Source organism: Polyergus mexicanus, unplaced genomic scaffold (assembly GCF_030449975.1).
Source record: "Polyergus mexicanus isolate NDT 795.1 unplaced genomic scaffold, iyPolMexi1.0 SCAF_4, whole genome shotgun sequence".
NCBI classification, from domain to species: domain Eukaryota; kingdom Metazoa; phylum Arthropoda; class Insecta; order Hymenoptera; family Formicidae; genus Polyergus; species Polyergus mexicanus.
Window position 1 is genome coordinate 9,391,994 of NW_027223324.1, and position 15,651 is coordinate 9,407,644.

The 15,651-nt window shown below is 38.5% G+C and overlaps 3 protein-coding genes across 3 annotated transcripts in view; 2 read left to right on the forward strand and 1 right to left on the reverse strand.

Annotated features, from left to right (window-relative positions):
* The first annotated feature begins 137 nt into the window (after positions 1-137).
* On the forward strand, positions 138-6,492 carry Bsf (bicoid stability factor). The gene is made up of 4 exons (XM_070294042.1): positions 138-662; positions 818-3,109; positions 3,427-3,580; positions 3,659-6,492. The coding sequence occupies exons 1-4, from the start codon at positions 195-197 to the stop codon at positions 3,829-3,831; spliced, it is 3,087 nt and encodes a 1,028-aa protein (XP_070150143.1). The 5' UTR covers positions 138-194; the 3' UTR covers positions 3,832-6,492.
* Positions 3,270-6,415, reverse strand: LOC138932334 (intraflagellar transport protein 74 homolog). Its single transcript, XM_070294043.1, has 2 exons — positions 5,836-6,415; positions 3,270-5,644 (listed from the first exon to the last, which is right to left on the reverse strand). Exons 1-2 carry the CDS (start codon positions 6,279-6,281, stop codon positions 4,120-4,122), a joined length of 1,971 nt encoding a protein of 656 aa, XP_070150144.1. The 5' UTR covers positions 6,282-6,415; the 3' UTR covers positions 3,270-4,119.
* Positions 6,493-7,198: 706 nt separating the features above from the next.
* The window catches only part of LOC138932792 (SLIT-ROBO Rho GTPase-activating protein 1), a 59,034-nt gene continuing 50,581 nt past the window's right edge, over positions 7,199-15,651 (forward strand). Inside the window, exon 1 of the mRNA XM_070294955.1 lies at positions 7,199-8,117. Within this exon, the coding sequence (XP_070151056.1) occupies positions 8,039-8,117 (79 nt within the window). The 5' untranslated portion in view covers positions 7,199-8,038. The remainder of the gene's footprint in view (positions 8,118-15,651) is intronic.

A 15,651-nucleotide genomic window follows, 5' to 3' on the forward strand; every position in this document is an offset into this window, starting at 1 on the left:
GGAATATAAATCGATGATGTAACCGATTACGCGTGCAACCGTGCAACGTATGGGCTAGTACTATACGCCATAAGCGCGCATGCGCGTTTCTCGTTCATCGCAGCAAATTGCTGCCAGCAGTGCCAGCAACTAGTTCGTCAATTTTCCACCGACACTGATATTGAACGATCCGCATTTGATGATCTGATTGATCGATGATGATTGAAACTGACAAAATGCTACAATTAAGGAGATATGTGACGCTTCTCAGAGCCGGTGCAAAGTTGCACGTTGTCCGTTCGCATCTGCATTCGTCGTCGTCCTCGCACAAAATGCCGAATGTCGCGATACATGAAGGTTATATTTCTCGTTACGCGCATCACGGTCTACCTCGATTGCAGACACATTTGCGACCGTGTGAGAATTACACCGCGACGTGCATTAGGACATTCAGCACGACGGTTCCGCAATCGTCAGTCGATGACATCGATCATAAATTGATGTCGTTATGCGACGACGTTAAAAAAGGCCGGGTGTCGGCGGAAAGTTTGAAGGAGGTTATTAAACTATGCGACGAGACCGGCTATCAGCTGCCTCACGACACCGGTGTGCTGTTACTCAAGTGTTGCGGCAATCTTTTGTCCGATCTGGAAACGACCGAGAGGCAATATCTAGCGGATCAGGTAAAATAAAATTTTTCTTAATATAATTAAGGAATTGTATACAAAATTCTTAAAAAATGAGCGTAAACAAACGGAACTACACTAACGCATATAGTGATGATATATTAATGGAAAGAAAAAGATGACCGTTTAAATATCTGATTTTTGACATACAGGTATGGCGTCTTGCGAAGAAAAACAGCGAAGAACTGACATTGGAGTATTATAATACTCTGCTGCAAGTTCATATGGAGAATTCGATTGCTGTGGATCCTAAGAAATTTCTAGTCGACATGAGTGTGGAACCAGACAGAAACACATATCATTTGCTGCTGAATGCAGTCGCAAAGATGGGTAACAGTAATCATCTGCGAGATATCATATCTGTGATAAAGGAGAAGAACATCATTATCGAGGAAGATGAATTCAACACTTTGGTGCAGATTTATGCGAGCAATGGCAATATCGCTCAGGCAGAATACGTGATAACACTCATGCAAGATGCGAAACTATCTATGGACAAAGCATACACAGAGCTAGCATGTGGATATGCAAAACTCGGTGACATTCCGAATCTGGTTAAAATATTGAACGACGAACCGCAAAGCGATACAAATCTTCTGAGATTGATAAAGCTTTTGAGTATGTCCAATAATGGTAGACACATCCCTGTTATCCTGAACTTTCTGACGGCTTCTGTACCAGCTATCAAATCGCAGATCTGCAAGACGATAGCAGAACTGATACGCGCTGATCGAATCACGGATGTTCATACAATTATAAATTGTTTTGCTATGAATGATTCAACGAAAGATGTTGCGAAAAGCTTTGTAAATAGCTTCTTGAACGAATTAGTTATGTTAAATGCATCAGTGGACGATATTACGAGATATGCGATCGATTTCGTGGATTCCGGTTGCGAACCTCTGGCATTGACCAATGTAGCAGAATCCGGCTTGAAACTTGGCAGAGAAAATCTGTGCCTCGCAATATTCAGTGCGATGAGAGAAAAGAATATAGAGGTACGATCGCATTATTATTGGCCTTTACTAGCAATAGCGCATTACAATCAGGGGGAGGCTAAGATCTTTTCACTCGTAAAATCGATGATAGACACAGGAGTGGGGTTGGACTCCGATACACTGCTGAATTATGTATATCCGTATGTAAACACCGCAAATCCGTCTATTACTCTGCAAAAATTATTGATTAACGGCGTACCCGGTTGTATCGCGTATACGCCCTTCATATCCTTTCTGTTGTCTCAGAATCGGATGCAAGACATAAAATCATTGTGCACACACAGTAGGCAATATAGAATACATTACAAAGAACTGATGAAACCTTTAGTGCGTGCTTATATAGCCACAGAGGATGTCAAGAACTGCGTATTGTTACTAACGATATTTCCGCGCGGTCAAAATTTCGTCGCTTCATTTTTGAAAATGTTATTGAACGATAAACATTCGGCATTTGCCATGGAGAATTTGCAAGTTTTCTTGGAAGAATTTAACAAACGCAGAATTAGAATATCGCAACGAGATGCGATTATTCTCAAGAACAGTCTATCGGACAAAAATGTCGATGTTATGGAAAATGTAAACTTGTTGAAGCTAATAGATAATCTAGTGGACGCCGATTTCAAAGAATCAGCGCTCGCGTTCGTAAGCCATCCGATGCATATGAATTCTAACGAGCTAGCGTGTCATTTGGTCGAGATAAAGAGCAAAAATTTTTCAACCAGAAACATCATGCGCCGATTACTGGAGGCATATTGTACCGAAAACAATTTGATGAAAGCCGAGGAAATAAAACGAGAGTTTGACGCGTGCCAATACGAGTGGACAGCCGGCATGAAGATGTATTTGTTCGAGCTATATATCAGATATAACAAACTGAAGGAGGCCGAGACGCTGCTATCCAATTTGCAGATCAATTCTGACAATTTCAAAATAGATAACATCAAAATTGTGATGTTTGCCATTGCGTTGGTGAAGGCGGATAAACTAGAGAAAGCCTTTGAAATTATCAATAACATCAATAATGTTAATTTGAGAACAAACGCGGAGAAATATTGTAACATACTTTTGCAAACATTGGCGCGGAGTCAGTATCATTCTTACACAAAAAAGATGTTGAATCTACTTCTCAATAAAGGATACTGCAATATAACTACTAAGCTATTGAGGCCGCTGGTGGCGATACCGTTAGAACACAATGATATCCAGGGCACTCTAGATATGTTTTTCGCATGCGCTGAAAAGTACCAAAAAGCCCCATTGGCATTGGAAGTGTTGACGGTATTGTTTCAGCAGAAAGACAGTTCGAAATTGGACAACGTAGAAATGTACATTGAAAAGGTGTACGATATAATTGTTTGTTTCTATGGTATAGACACTGCAAATACATTGTTAATGTTAGCACTGGCAACATTGGAGAAGACGCAGGAACTGCAAACTGTATTGCAGGTAATTGAAATGCTTCTTCAATTATAATATATTTGTTTTATATATATTTTTTTTTTTATTTAGAATAATTCATGAAATTAATCAAACATTTAAAAAATTCGATACTACAATCAAAAAGACAATTAGATTATACACGTAATTTTTTATAACTTATTTAAGTTTTTGTAGTTTGTTTATAATTATGAGAAGAGAATATTATTTCTTTTTAGAATAATTCATTCTTGTGGATAATTTTCTGAAGTTTCAAAAACTTGATCAATCATATATTTACTATATATTCTAATTTATATTTTTCTCATTGCGTTTTTCTATTGCAGAAGCATAGAATGTCCATGCACAGTCTTTTGCACTATTTCAACTATGCACGAAGGAACAATAGTGTAGATAACTTATTGAAACTCTTCAAAGTGGTTCCAGATTCGAACAATTTTGATCTAGCTTTATTAAGCAACATGCTTCTTTCTATTTACAGTAAGCCATATTTTCTGTGCTTTTGCCAAAATGTGTGTATGAGCTTGATATTAATGTTGATAATGTTTACATTTACAGGTAAAACGGGAGATTGCAATAACGCAATAGAGCTTTGGAAGCTAATGTGTGCGAAGAATATTAAGCCCGATGAACAATTCAAAAATAACTTTATTCAGTTTTTGCAAGCAAATAAAGTTCCACTTCCTTCAGAATTTGAACAGGATAAGAATAAAATAAATGTTAATAATTAGAGTATTTAAAATAGGAATAATACACGTGAAATGACAGTAATTCAAAGATAAATAAAGCACGATGGTAAAAAAGGTGGACGATAGGAATTCTTAAATAACGATGTTACAATAAATATTACAATAAAAAAAAAAAAAAATAAAAATAAATACAAAGAAAAAATAATAAAATTTCTAATTTTGAGAATTTCTATCGTTTTATTCCTTGTTTTGTGTTTTCTTATTGCTATTGATCGTTTTCGAGTAAAGCTTCTATTAGTATATCTCACGAGAAGATAGGCAAATCATTGTTTAATAAAGAGATTTTAAATTTTCTTGAAGTGTCACACTATAATCATTAATCAGTTTAAAGGCTTTCTCTTTAAGCGGCTCGTAATTTACGCGCTCTTTTTCCTTGGTTATGAATTCCTCGATCTTTTTATTATCTTCTTTCAATTTCTCTAATTTTTCTTCCAGATTACTGATCTCCGGATAAACTGCGTATTTCTCCAATCGCTCTTTAAGCTCGTTGTATTCCGTTTGTAGTGACTTGAGCTCGTCCTCGCAAACCGTTTCGTCTGTCATAAGTCCTTCACGTTCGGCAATTAATTCATCTCGTTCGAATTCATTTCGCGTTTTCAAGCCGTCCAGATCTTCCAGAACGATCAGTTCACTCTGTTGCTTTTTCAGTTTCTCTTTTATCTGCTTGGATTCCAACTGCAGTTTCTCCTCCAGGATTCTCAGCCTATTGAATGTTTGTTGCATGATTGCATAGTCCTTCTTCAATTCCTCAAAATTGTCGTCGCGATGCGCGATCTCGTAATCATTGTACGGTAATTTGTCCCGCAAAATAGCCGCCTCTTCGGCTTCTGTGAGATACTCATTGTTTTCCACTGCGTTTGTAACAGCCTCTAACTTGTTAACGATCTCTCGCTCAAGTTTCTCCAACTTCTCCATTTCCTCTTGCTTGCTTTGCTCGTACGTGGACATAAACTCCTCCATCATCTCCTCACGCTTACGCAGTTCCTGATATTTAGCCTGTTTTTCTGAATGATCGTCTTCCATATCGGTTTCCAACTGCTCTAACTGTTGCTCCAATTCCATCACCTTTTTCTCCTTTTCCGTTATTTGAGCCTCGGTTGCGGCGATGTCAGTGTTGTCGCGCTTGATCTTCTGCAGAAGCTGCTCCTTTTCATCTTCTGGTGATAATCTCTTACCCTCTTCCTCCCGCAACTTGTCCCGTTTATTCTCCGCCTCGATGATTCTCACTTGCAATTTCACTGCTTCCTGTTTCAACTGGGATAGCGCTATCTGCTCTTCCAATTGTACTTGTTCCTTCGATAATTGATCCAATTCGCGTTGCATCTGTTGCGCCTGCTCTTGCAATTCTGTCTTCTGTCGCAACAGATCGTCATATTTCTCCCTTGCATGCGGATCCATATTCTCAATGATGTATTCCGTTCTCTTCTTCTCGTTCTCGATATCCTTCTCCATCTTGTGAAGTTTCTGTTCCATCTCCTTCCGTTGTTCGAACATCCTCTCGACCTCCGCAATTGTGCGCTCGTTCATCATCGCCAACTCTTTAGCTTCTTGCTCGATTACTTCCTTATCAACATCTAGAGTCATCTTATCCACGACAAGATTGTAATCCGCTAATTCGGCCTGCAGATTTGTCAATTCCGCGGCCAAACTCTTGGCTCTCTTGTCATAGTGCAAAAAAGTGGCTTTTTCTTTATTTTGTATCTCGATATCTTTCATTATCTTCCCGACTTCCTGCGTTAATTCTCGTATCTTAAGTTGTAACAGTCCCTCGTAATATCTCTTGTCTTGGATTTGTCTGTAAACATATATTTCAAATGTATTGATAAAATTGCTCGGCAAATAGTACTATAATTATACAAGAACGTAAAAAACACAGAAGATTTATACAGTCTTTCTGAAGAGAGATTTAAAATACTTAATTTTTGTGTCCTTTCATTAAATTATTCTAAGGTCTATATGATGACTTGTTATCACGATGATATTTACCTCGTCATTGGTAAACCTCTGGTGGTACCTGGTCGCATGCCTGCTATCCCGTGCTGCGTAATCGGCCTGTCGACCATACTGACATTGAATTGCTTGGCAGTCGCCAGTCCGGTGCCGGAACGACCTAGGCCGGAGCCTATTCTGGCGATGCCTGCAGTTGGTGCACGATTTGATAGTAAGGACGCTGATGGAGGTCTCGCCAGGGCGAGACGTCCGGGTGTCGGCGAGCGGAAGGTAGCCGAGCTGACGTACTCCGACGATTCATCCTTGTGTCCTCGGCGTGACCTCGGTCGCTCGTACTTGCTTTGAGGTCTTACAAAACCTGTCGGCGGTCTATCAATCTTGTTCGACGATGAGGTGCCGCGTGCATCTTCCGGATGCTCGCGTCGCCAGCGGGTAATCGGTCGTTCGCCGATTTTACTGGAACTGTTCCTCTCGGCGTCCATTTTTCGAAAAATTCAGTGAAACGTCAGATGTTAGTCGAAATTACATTTTACATTTTAATTGCTTGTTCGAGAGAGAGAACACAGTGACCGGCGACACTGTCTCAACTGCGCGTTTACTTGATATAATAGCAAGATATTACTTGAGTAGTGTTTTGCACATCGTAGTCATAGAAACTGATGTATCTGTGTGAGTTATTGAGTTTGTTAACTGATTTGTCCTGATTTGAGTAATAAAGAATAAGGATGAGAAAATAATTTTGTACAATAGTAATTATAAAAAATTAAGAAGTAAATTAGAAAAGTAAATATTAATAATGCAAATGCAAGAAATTGAACAATTTGATGACAAAAAAAGTTATATTTTAATATTTACGGGTTATTTTTTAATGGAAGAGCAATATATATTTTTTCCAAATCAAAGTTCTCTTTTTTTAATTTTAGAATATATTTATACATTTCTACATTAATTGTTTAATTATTTGTTTTCACATAATTTACATTTTCATGTAATTCGTATTGGTAATATAATTTTGTAATAATAATTCGCAGGATGTTCAACATATGCTGTTTTACCTCTCCCGTTATCATCAAGATCATTAAATGGATGACAATAGTATGCTTATGCGTGAGTATTTTTATTATTGAACTTAATTTATTCTTTCTACTTTTACGAAGAATTTATTGAATCTTTGCTTTTAAAAATTTAAGTCAATTTCTTTTGTTTATATATTATAATTTCAAGCGTTTTCTTTATCATTCAATTCCCTTTACTTTGCTCATAGATTACAATCTATTCCGATGGATGGCGCTAAGAGTGTGTCATCGCCTCTCGAGCGCGGCAATTATTTAACGGTTGCCAGGCAACGCCAACCGTTAAGACGTGCGAGACGCGAGACGCGACTCACGTCGCGGGCAAAACGTGACGATGTGTTCAGGCTTCGGAGGAGGAGTACGGTGGCGGAGGGCCCTCGCGGTTGAATTTAATATACGTTCCTCGTCCAAGAATATCCGCGCCGCGCGGGACGGCTTTGGGACCGACCAGCCAGTCAGCCGGCAGGCACTTTGCGGCGAGTGGCCGCCTAAGTAGCGTGCTCGCGCGCACTCAGTACGAGCTGCTAACTTCAATCAGTCGAATCGAGCGTAACGGTCAGATCGGATCGTCCGGTTAGCCACGCTCAGGAATCTACGAACAGGATCGGGGAACTCGGCCACCGATCGTCGGCTCCCCTCGGCCCGCTCCGCCGTCGATCGCATCGACACGCGCACGCACGCGAGTAGCCGCGGCAAGTAAACGCGAGCGCACGCACGTCGGAACGGCTGTGTGTGTGCGTAAAAAGACGCGCGGATCGGTAGTGTGTCTACAATAATCTACATCTCCTCGTTCCTTGTCTAACGAGCGAACGGCTTGCCCGTCGTTAAACCGGTTCCAATAGGACAGGCAGAAGTCCTGGGACGTCTTGTGCTCTCTCTCTCTCTTGAGAGAGAGAGAGAATGTTCTGAAGCGCGGCGAGTCTCGCGCGCGCGCGCGCGCGCGTACCCGTCCCGCGTCCACCTTCGCGTCACCGCCGTTTTGTCGTTCGCGCGCCGCGATAGAACGCGCAACCGGCGCGCGTTGCGTGATATATACGTACGTTCGCACGTTTTCTACGAGTGCGTGTGAGTGCGTGCGACGAGGCGCATCCATCCTCCCTTCCCCTCGCGCTTGAAGGAAGAGCAGGGAATCAAGGTTCGCACACCGTCGTCGCCGGCGCGGGATCATGGACGAGGACGAGATCGACGGCGTCAAGTCACCCATCAAGCGGCTGGGCTCCACGCGGAAGCTGCTCGTCTTTAACAGTGAGTCTTTGGGCGCGTTCCACTTAACGACCGCAACGCTCACGGTATCATTTAATCCTTGTTGTTTACCGAAAGTTAAACAAAGACAAATAATACTCGCGAGCATTGCGGTCGTTAAGTGAAACGCATCTTGTTTTTCTTACGGCTTTATATTCTTTCTTTCTCCTTTATTACGGATTCCCCCCGTTCGCTACGGGAGACGCGCTATCACGGTTTTATGTCGGTGTAAGGATCCGTAGAGTACGAAATTTATATTCCGTTCCGTACGAAAATTTCATTTTTGTGCGAGACGCTCTCCTAAAATAAACATTTTCCGATAATCGATTATTTTAAACATACCACATCAAAGCGATACGGTGCTTCGGTTCGAAGCTTCGATGTTATAATCTTTATCAGACGTTTTTTACACTCTACAAAAACATAGAAAATTGAGAAATTTGTGTTGAAGATTATTCAATTGGTTATGACGTTAAAAAAATATTCCGTATTATAGACTTTGTAATTTGAGAGAATAATACATTATCGTGAGAAAATGGAATATCAATATTTCAAACTTATAGAAAGTAATATCAATATATTTTTCATTCTCAACTTTTCTACAAAATTATATAAATATCGGCAATATAAAATCGACATTTGACACGCAATGACCTAATCTTTTGTATATATATTTAATTCCATGTATTTTTCTTTTTTTATTTTTAAATTCGAATTTTACGAATTTGAATTTATAATCGAAATATCTATAATATTTTAAAAAATACATATTTCGAGATAAAGGAAGACGAATGTGTTCTATATGAATAGTGGAAAGTTCTCTGGATATATATATATATATATATTTATTTATTTAAAAATAAATTGAATTAAAGTTTTAATGTGTAAAAAAAATATCAGAAATATTAAAATTCTTTTTTTCTATTTTACGAAGTAAAGTCACATATTATTCGACAATTGATCGTTAATCATAAAGGATCTTCTCGGGGAAAAAAAAAAAAAACGTATCAGCATCTTCCTTCATTCTTGGCTTATCGTAAGTGACACGTGGATTCTCGTCGTAAGATTTTTTTTCTCGCATAATCCTTCAAAGTCGGAAAATAATGTATCGTCTAGACAGCGGTTTCAACGGCAGCGTTTCGAGTTTCGCGGCCGATAACGTATCTTCAATTAATTGAACTTCGAATACGAGCTAATTATGAGCGAGTCCATTTTGACGTGTCATTGAGAGCTTCGCGCCATAATCCACTCCGCGAAGATTAATGAGCGCGATTTCGACGAACGAACAGGTGCGATTTATTTGCCGTGCCCGAAGAGATACGATACGCAAGATGGCACGTTACCAATTTCGATGTCGCGTAACACGGGGAGAAAATAAGACAGCATCTCGTTTTCGCGGACGGAAAGATACGCATCGGCTTACGTAAAGCTCGACGCACACGTAAATATGTCACTCTATCCGAAAAGTTACAGATGGAAGTCAAACAAAATCGTCGCGCTTCCTGAGTTATGTATCACGGGATGAATCAAACCCGTAAAGAGAAAAGAAATATTCAAATTTGTAACCTTGATTATTTAATTATATAATGTTTTTAATATATTAATTATATATTGTTTATTATAGTGACTTTTCTTATTAAAAATAGGCCAAATATACTCGATGAGAAGAAATATGTGGAAGGTATAAGAAAAAAAATTGACTTTTGAATGTGAAAATATTTATATAATTTAAAAGCACACGATTACATATATTTTATATCTTTTTTGACGAATTAAGACTATTATATAGAAACATATTTAATATTTTAGAAAATTTATTTTCTTATATTGTAGATTAAATACACGGTGCGCGAAAAATAAATCGAAGGAAGTCGGGCATGCAAGCGAGAGATGTGCAGTTATTAAAAAGCGAACGTTGTTCAGTGTTTAAAATGCGGATTAACTCGCGTGCGAATTAAAAATTGGCGTTCGAGAGAAACGAGGAATTCCACTTGAGAAAACGAGGCGTCCAGCCGATTTGCAAATAAACACATCGTTCCGCGTGAGAAGAGGAGAAACTCGCGTCGTACTCGAAACAAAGTTGCGATCTTCGCTTGAAAGATGTAAAGATAATTTCTTATCTTACGAAGGGATTTTTTTCGTGATCCGCATTCCATCGATATCCGTTTAATCTCATGCATACGCTATTCAATACCGGATATTTGTTTGCGAAGCCAGATCGAAAGCTTCGTTAATCTTGAATATTTTCTTGAACGATTCAGGATAATCGCTCGTACATAAATTTGCATTACTTTCTTTCTATTTCAATATGCTCGGCAGAATATTTTATTTTAATAAAACAAATCGCCTTGTTTCCAATTATAAATTAAACGTATTAACGTGTACATTGTTTTATTTTTTAGTCGTCTGTGCTGAGAGTTTGAATTTAAGACGATTATTTTTATTAGTAACTACATCTTCTGAAATTTCGCAATTTATGTATCTGAATTATAAAACGCATATGCACAAGATAGAATTTGTCAAGAAAGATTACTATTGTTATTAATTCTATTCTTATGATATCGTAAGATTCATTATTGTCATGGAAATAAATCATGAGGAGTCTAATGAATCATCGATCAGCCCAATCGTATTTTAATGGAATGCCTAGTAATCAGAGGAAAGAGCGAGATATTCGGGGCGCGTGCCATTCTCCAAAATAATTCGCATTTCTTTCGTCAAGTCGAGAAGGATTTACGTGTTTAGTATTGAGAGAACGCGCCGTCATTGTGGAATACGGTGAGAGGCGATCAAGTGCAAACAATTGCAGCATCATTGGAATGCTGGTGCATACGAGTGATTGCAATGTGCAACAGGCACTCCTAGATCGCTCTCAGATCATACGTCGAATCGAACTTGATGGAAGATCGCACAGTATTTGCACTCGCATCAATGCATTATGAAGAAGTGTGATTTTTTTTGAAATCAATTAATAGAGATTGACACCAATTTTTCTTATCCGAAAATTATTTAATATTTTATTCAATATTGAAATGCACCAATAGATCAAGGGACTACAAATAAAGTGTGAAATTTCTTTCACAATTAATTTTACATAGATTTTGCTTCAACAGAACAAAGTTTGCGCATATTGTTAATTATTATAATGAAATATTTAATGCTGAAAATTGAGAAGTAACAAAAGATTTCCTGAATATCGATTATTTTGTATATTGTAACAGAATTTTTAATCGTAATCGTTGTTAATTATCAAATCCTGTTAACGTATGTCACTTATTGTTACCTTATCTTATCAATCGTTAGATGTAGTGATTGATTTTTTTATTTCTAACAAACGTCCATCGCCTCTCTACAAAGTGTGTTATCTCAGCCTTCGACTTGACGTTTATTTCGTATACCCAAAACCAAATATTTCACTCATAAATCAAAACTTTCCCTCTTAAACGGAGGAAATAAAAAAAAAAAAAAAATCGTTAAGATATTTTTTCGCTCCATGAACAAATTATTCAATCATTTCGCGCGGAAAATTCTTTACCGTTATTGATATAGTTGTTAGCTTTGTTAGAAATGCACAGATCGCTTTAGAGAACTAAAGAAACAAAGCTTTTATCTAATGGCCGAGAATAATATACGCCACGCGGAAGACAAATTAATTTTCTCCAGTATCATGTAAGCTTCGAACTACTTTGATAAAATTTCACGCAAAAATCTTCGCTTCATGGAAATTTTAATCTACCGCGACTTTCTAATCGTGCATTGGCGTAGACGCGGCTGGTTTAATTTCTATAACAGATCTCGACAAGATTTCACGCGCGGCAACACAGAGTGCGATGCAGATGTTTCCCGCGTGTGACCTGATTATGAAATATATCTCGATGTTCATTAATATTGCACTCGTAAGAATTATTATTGCAAAGTACCGTAATAACTTCGTAAAAATAACGTGATTTAAATAACGCGCAGAAAGAAAATTACAAATAAAATAAAATTCCTTTATATGAATGAGAGAGAGAGAGAGAGAGAGAGAGAGAGAGAAAGACAATGCAATAATCTGTTTAAAATTAAGTCAATTAATTGAATCATCTGTAGCATCGAAAGTAATGCGAGAGAATTTTTATTGTAGCCAAGATTTGTTATTTCCTTACGCGAAGAAATCTCTATCAGATTTTTTTTTTTTTTTTTTCCCCTCTAGAAAATTATCTCTCAATCGTGAAAAAAAAAATGAAAGAAATTTTAGAAAATTTTTAATACTTCACAGTATTGTATGTCACAATATGTGATGTGTTGTCAAAAGCGTAAATTCAACGATGAATTTATTCTACTCGCGCTCGCTCGCAAGGCCCTTCCGTTACCTGACCGAACCTTTCGACCCCTTCAATAAGATAAAACGAATGTTTTCCGGCCTACGGGCCCAGCCCTGCCGGCTAACGTAAGTGTAACCTAACCACACATGCAACGTGCGCGCGCGCGCGCTCGTACACGTGTAGATGAGCTCGTGTGCGAAGGAAAATAGGAGAACGACGAAAGGAGAAAGAGAGTATACTGAAATCCATTCGCGTAGACATCGGCTATTTTCGACGCCGCGTTCAAGATTAAAAATAGTATCTCGTTATAAATACTGTACTATCCTATACAGATTGCGTTAATAAATATAACTGTGAAATATGAGAATAAAAAAATTGCTCGGACGATTTAAACAATTACATCTTATCGTTAAAATCTATATGAATCTATATTTTTATTTAATTCAAAATGTGGTCATCCACCTTAGGGCTTATCTATCTAATATTTTACTACGTTAATTAATAAATCTATTATTTATATATCTACTAATCTTGCTTATATTTTTATCGCATTCGATGCTAAACGTGTAACGACAGAATCGACCAATGTCAACGCGAAGGACGAGAGATTCAGACTGTCACTTGTAGTAAAAGTCTGATTGCATTGCACGAAATACACAGGCGCGCGTGGTTCCGAGTGTTATACCGAAGCGCGTGCGCGTGCAATATGTCACGTGTAGAGGTGTCCCACGTGCGTGTGAATCGCCGCCGCGGTCCTTCTCGCGCACATCGACATCTCTCGCGGTATGTGCGCGCGCGTGTAAGGCGGCGCATGTATAACGGCCACCGTCTGCCGTAATATCGATCTCGTTAACTAGTCAGTTGTATGTACGCGTCGCCGGTTATGCACCTCCCGCGCGGTACATAAGGCCCCAGTACCGTGCCCCGAGGGATCCGGTGCCCCCTTCTCCCCCGCTCTCGCACTCACATTATCGCAGATCGCATTCGTGATGCGTCATATTTTTATTTATCTATCGATATATTGTTAGATAATTTTTCGAAGAAACGTAATAAGTGTGCATTCGAAAAAATTCATTTACGCTTCTAGAACGTGCATTTTTAGAACGAAGAATTATTTTTATCTAAATTTTTTTCTCCGGAACAAAGATGAGAGATTTAAAACGGGAGAGAGTTAAAACGGAGAATTAAAAAAAAATTAAAAAATGGGAGAGTAGCTTTCTAACGGATGTTATTTTATTCATCGATGTCTATAATAAATATTAAGCAAGTTTCGATTGCAACGAGGATTATAAAAATTATTTCGGATCGATAAGAGTTAACCAGTTTACACTCTCTCTATATATGAGTAACATTTGAAATCAGGCGTACTCTAATTTATTAATAAATCTTGCGTTTATCGTAGAATTTTATTGGCGAAGCAGAAAGAATCTTCGCCGAACGTTTGGTTTAATGTGCGAACCAGTTGACGCGCTACGCACCGATGCGTGCATCGCGATGCATTCGCGTCGCGCCGCTTCGATCCGTTCTATCAGAATTCCAAACGCGACCCCGCGCTTCTTCTTCGCCGAACACCTCGCCGATAACGTAAGTCGCATAAATTTCGCTTGCGACGAATAAAAATGAATAATTCGTGGAATTTAATATTAGGGGGTAATTATTATAAAAAACAATCATATCCAAGAAACGACGCAGTCGAACGATACTGCATAATTGAGAACTAGAAAAAGCAATACACTTTTCTTCCTCTCTCGATAATTCTAATAATTATAAAATATTATCAAAGGATTAATTGCAATATAATAGTTATATATATATATATATATATATATTTACATAAATTATGTGCGCGTGCAGCAAAACATATTCAGATGCAAAAAATATTTCATTATCTAGGCCTTTTTTTATTATTTTCTTTTACATAGCCAGGATGTGTCTGTCCTTCGGACGACCATCTAAAAATAAGAAAGAGAAAAGCCTAGGGGAGAGGAGAAGCGTTTTCTCCTCCACTTGTTCATCATAAATACGTTGAACAGCCTCATATATATTATCGGCTCCACTCTACGCACCCGTAGCAACGCGGAATCAACGCGCGCGCTTTAAATGCGCGCGTACCAAAATATTTTCTTAAGCAAACAAGCGCAACGCGTCGAAGATTGGTATTATTTTAGGGCGCGCGTGTGTTTGCGTCGCGAATTTATACTGGATGTTCCGATCGGCCGCGCGTTGGATCTTCACAAATATTCTCGAATCGATCTTTCCGCTATATATATATATATTACGACACGATGCATCGGGAAATAATATCTCGATAACGCGGGGAGAAAAATTATCTTTTTAGAAAAGTTTCCCTTCTCGCCGATTCCGAAAAAAAAAAAAGAAAGAAAAATTTGTAGCCATTCCAAACACACTGTGCCTAAATCCAGCTTTGTCTGAAACACTCCGTATGTACATCGACGCGTCTTCACGTTATTTCGAAAACGCATTCTGGTAATCTATAAGTCGGCTCTCTCTCTCTCTTCTCTTGCGATGCGGCGCGTCGGCGGGGGAAAAAAAAAAGAGAGATACGAAACGTCGACAAAACGACGACGTTTCCTGTCCTCGGATATTTTTACGAAACGGCAGCAGTGTCGTTTTCTTCGGGGAGTCTAAGAGGGCGGTCTTTCTTTCGAACACGTGCACTCCTTATGGCCGCGTGCGCGCATCCGAATGCACAACCCGTGTTTGCCGGTGAAGCGAAAACCGCGGCACATATGATATCATTCTTTTTTCTGTGGAAAAATTATCGGTAACGATGGAGGAATTATCGTGTAACGACCGTGAGAAATAATGATCACAGAACGTGCTTCTTCCGCCTTTCGGGGCTTTGTTTTTATACACGGGATCGAAAGGCATCGAATTATTTCACACTTTCGTTTCGCATCTGAAATCGTGAGAAAACACATCGACTATTATTTTATTCCAAAGTGTCTCATCGCGCTGATTAAAATCGATTCGACGGACGAGATTTAATGCTTCCAAGTATCATCATATAAAAGAGACAATTATATTTATCACGTATCTCTCTCTCTCTCTCTCTCTCTCTCTCTCTCTCTCTCTCTCTCTCTCTTTTCTCATCTTGATATTATACTCAATCTTTGAAATTTTTTAAACAACATATTCGTAAAAAAATCAATTAAAAAAAATTATAGATGGAAAACAGATTTAGCTTCGAGAAATTATATTAAAAGTCATTC